At 45.5% G+C, this 4383-nt stretch overlaps 1 protein-coding gene across 1 annotated transcript; it reads right to left on the minus strand.

The window, feature by feature from the left end:
• Positions 1 to 566: 566 nt before the first annotated feature.
• LOC124722589 lies at positions 567 to 3771 on the minus strand. Its single transcript, XM_047247725.1, has 2 exons — positions 2547 to 3771; positions 567 to 781 (listed from the first exon to the last, which is right to left on the minus strand). Exons 1-2 carry the CDS (start codon positions 3769 to 3771, stop codon positions 567 to 569), a joined length of 1440 nt encoding a protein of 479 aa, XP_047103681.1.
• Positions 3772 to 4383: the final 612 nt, after the last annotated feature.

The following is a 4383-nucleotide window of genomic DNA, read 5'->3' on the forward strand; positions in this document are numbered from 1 at the left end:
TTCGCATCCACATCAGCACGGTTAGCCAGCTGTTCGTGCACTGATGGTTGTATGTCTCTTGTACGATGATTAAAGGACGACGCGTGAAGGAGTCCTGTACTGTGAAGCCACCTCAAGCACAGTCTCTGGCACTGAAATTAGCACCTCCCTATCCTGCTCCAGCATGCTGAGAAGCTGTACTACAGGATCCTGCGTGGAAGAGTCCTAGGCCACCACGTGGACGGAACCTGACAGGTTGGACCCTGCTAATACTGACGTCACGGATGCAGCTACCGGCCAAAGAAGAATATTCATAAGCGTTATATGCTGCTGCTACAGAAATAATAATAATAACAATATTAAGAAATAGATATTTACTTTTCTGCTGCTTCCTCTTCCTATTCTGCTGCTGCTGCTGCTGCTGCTGTGGTGACTGACGCATCATCTTCACTGACTGACTGACCAGGACAGAGATCGAGCACCTGCTGAGTCCTCCTTATATACCATCCACCTACGTCATCATGAAGCCATATTCCTGTTGGCTGAATCGCATGATCACGTGACCTATCGAAGTGCGAGCTCGTGAACTAGATCCGTTCTTTGGTGTGCTGGATTGGAGGCAGTCGTCTCTTGTGGGTTGGGAGTTTATATGGTGCTTTTAGAAAATGCAGGCAGTTCCAACAGTAGCAGATGTTTCCATGAGTTGGGTAACGCATCTTTAAAGCATCTGGTTGCAAAGGATTGATTTGCATGACCGTATTCTTCCTCTTCATATGTTCGACCATTATTGCGCACTTCCATTCTACATATAAATAATAATAATAAATGGCATCCGTCCAACCTTGAGGGATGATGGTGTAGCATGCTTGGTTCAGAGTCTGCAGCGTCTGCTGTGGCTAAAAAGTTCCACTCGAGAGTGGCAGTCCCTACTGCAGTTTGGACATGTGAAATTTGAGGGACTCCGCACAGAAGCCGCTCTGTCTCTTCGCTTTGTCCTCTTCCTGATTTGTTCCTGTCTGCGTTCGTCCTCTGAGAGCTTGACACCGTTGCGCACAGTTACTCGCCACTTGACATGGTCATCTGCAATGCTTTCCCAGCGACTTGGATTGATTCTGGTCTTGGTCAGGTCTCTCATGCAGACATCCCTTGAAACGAAGATGCGGTCGTCCCACTGGCTTCACACCTTCCTGAAGTTCGCCGTACAGCAGCTGTTTCGGTATCCGTTCAGGATCCATGCGCCTGACGTGTCCCAACCATTTTAGACGTCGATGACTCAGGAGCACAAAGATGCTGGTTGTGCTTGCACGATGAAAGACTTCGGTGTTAGGTACTCTATCTCTCCAAGAGATCTGAAGGATCTTCCAAAGACAGCGGAGATGGAAGCTGTTGAGTCGAGATTCATGCCCAGATAGAGTTGTCCATGTCTCACAGCTATAGAGAAGGGTGCTTATAACACAAGCGTTGTAGACTTTTAATTTAGTTTTTGTGGTAAGCAGTCCGTTGTTCCATACTCTGTTTTTCAGTCTAGCCATGGCAGATGATGCCTTTGCGATTCTGTTAGTAAGTTCAGTGTCCATGGACAAGTTGCTACATATTGTGGATCCCAAGTAGGTAAAGTCATCAACTATCTGGAGAGGATTGCCATTAATGCTAATGGATGGAAGGTTGGTAGTGCTCTGCTCCATGATCTTAGTCTTTTGAAGGCTGATGAGTAGACCAAACTTTTCACAGGAATTTGACAATTTGTTGATTATATACTGCAGCTCATCTTCTGTGTTCGCTACTAGAGCTGCATCGTTCGCATATAACAACTCATGGATAACAACTGTATTTACTTTGGTCTTGGCCTTGAGGCGAGCAGTGTTGGAAAGATTTCCATCAGACCACGTATGTAGATACACTCCCTCCTCATAGTCTTCAAAGGCAAATAGGGAATGCTTCTGATGTTTTACCGTTGAAGCAAATTATTGCATGTGTTTTCTCATGGACAGAGACAATTATCTGCAGTAGTTTAGGTGGGCATTCAATCTTCTAAAAAATGCCTCTGAGCACTATGGGACTTAACTACTGTGGTCATCAGTCCCCTAGAACTTAGAACTACTTAAACCTAACTAACCTAAGGACATCACACATTAATGCCCGAGGCAGGATTCGAATCTGCGACCGTAGCGGTCACGCGGTTCCAGACTGTAGCGCCTATAACTGCACGGCCACTCCGGCCGGCATCCATCCAATCTTCTGCAACAGTTTGAAAAGCCCATTTCTGCTCACTAAATCAAACGCTTTAACAAGGTCAATGAAAGCAATATACAGTGACCTCTGCTGCTCACGACATTTCTCTTGTAGCTGTCTTAAGGAGAAGATCATATCTACAGTTGATTGGCTGGGCCTGAAGCCACACTGAGATTCTGGGTAGATTCTGGAAACTAAGATCTGTAATCGCATTAGGATGACTCTTGCATAAGCTTTCCCGGCTACATTTAGTAATGAAATGCCTCGGTAATTGTTACAGTCATTTCTGTTCCCTTTCTGTTTATATAGAGTAACTATCCTCGAATTCCGCATACTCATCGGGACATAACCTTCTTCCCAGCTGGTTGTGATAAGTGAATATAAATGTTTGAGACGAACAGACTTGTTATACTTAATAACCTCTGCAGGTATCCCATCTTCGCCTGGGGCCTTTCCGTTAGCAAGAGAATCTATTTCTCTACTAAGTTCTTCCATAGTAGGCATTGCATCTAGTTCTTCCATAACTGGCATTTGTTTGATGGCGTCACATGCATCCTTGCTAACTTCATTCTCGGCTGCATACAACTCGAGGTAGTGTTCAACCCAGCGTTCCATTTGTTTGCCTTTATCAGTAATGACTTCACCTGTCTTGGGCTTCAGAGGAGCTGTTTTTCTGACAGTTGGTCCAACTGCTTTCTTAATACCATCGTACATTGCCTTAGCATTCCCAGAGTCGGCCGCTTTCTGTATACCTGCACATAAATTCAGCCAGTAGTTATTTGCGCATCTCCTGGATGTTTGCTGTGCCCTGTTCTTTGCTTTTCGTAGGTCATCTCGAGTTCTTTCATTTGGGTTTCTTTTGTAAGCAAGCAGGGCTTTCCGTTTAGCCTCAGTGACTGCTTCCATTTCTTCCAAATTTTGCTCGTACCAGTCCTTATTTCTTTTTCCTTTCATTCCATAGGCCAATACTGCTGAGTTGTAGATTGCACCCGAGAGTTTTACCCATTTCTTATCAACATTCCTTTCTGCTTGCACGTTTCCTGGGAAAGCACTTTCAAAATTACTGGTAAAATCCTGCTTTCTTTGTGTGTCATGAACATGATCTGTGTTGGTACGGGGATGACCTCTCGGTTTAGCGTGGTGACGTTTCTTAGGAGTGAGCCTCAATGTGCACGCCACTAGGGCGCGGTCTGTGTTGCAATCAGCACTATGATAACTTCGTATCAGTAGCACATTTTTGAGACCAGTACGCCTAGCTATGACTAAGTCAAGTTGATGCCAGTGATGAGAGTGCGGGTGTCTCCAAGACACCTTGTGTTGATCCGTAAGCTGGAAATATGTGTTTGTGATACAGAGTCCATAAAAGCAGCAAACTTTAAGCAGTCTCTGGCCATTTTCATTCATTTTTCGCACCCCATGATGTCCCAGGCAATTCGGCCATATGTCGTTATCTGATCCAACTCTAGCATTAAAGTCCCCTAGAATATACAGTGTCTCGGTGCTAGGTACCTTGGCTATTCTGTCACTGAGTAAGTCATAAAACACATCCTTCTCTTCCATGCTGGATGATAAGGTAGGAGCGTACACATTTAGGATGCTGACAGTGCCACTTGAGGAGCATATTTTCAAATCAATAATTCGCTCTGTTCCACCGGATGGTGGCACAGTACAGTCCAGAAGGGCGTTTTTAACTGTCTTACGCCAATCAGACAGAGCTTATAATCGGTAACTGCCTCTTCCCGTGTTGTGCCGAAGTCCCTGGACGTCGCTGAAGTGTCCTCTCCAAGATGCTACAGGCCTGAGCGATAAATATGCAGACACGTGAGTTGCCCAATCATCACGGTCTCCCTCTCAACCTAAATGATAATATCCAGAGGAAAGGCAAGCCAATACGTCTCGTATCACTTCGGTTGCAGGAGCTGCCGAAAGGGGACGTAGTACACCTTCCAACCGCCTTTGGGGCCCCACTCCAGATTTTCTTTCAGGGTTTTCTGCCTTAGCCTTCATCCCTCCCGAGACCAACCACAAGGAGGCTATAAGTCAGTCCTCAGCTGTATGCTTACAAGCAACATAGCTTTTAAACTCATCCTGCTCAAACACCAATAGCTGGTCGATAGAACACATTTGGCACTACCACAAGGATGGGGGTGAGCAGCTGCTCTTCAATGTTAT

Source organism: Schistocerca piceifrons, chromosome X, assembly GCF_021461385.2.
Source record: "Schistocerca piceifrons isolate TAMUIC-IGC-003096 chromosome X, iqSchPice1.1, whole genome shotgun sequence".
Lineage (NCBI taxonomy): Eukaryota > Metazoa > Arthropoda > Insecta > Orthoptera > Acrididae > Schistocerca > Schistocerca piceifrons.

Excerpts from the sequence above, each read along its gene's own strand:
- LOC124722589 (XM_047247725.1), bottom strand. The coding sequence starts at position 3,771 with ATGGAAGAGAAGGATGTGTTTTATGACTTACTCAGTGACAGAATAGCC. Across the intron at positions 782-2,546 it reads AGAAGGTTATGTCCCGATGA|AATGGAAGTGCGCAATAATG; the intron begins GTATGCGGAATT and ends ATTTATATGTAG.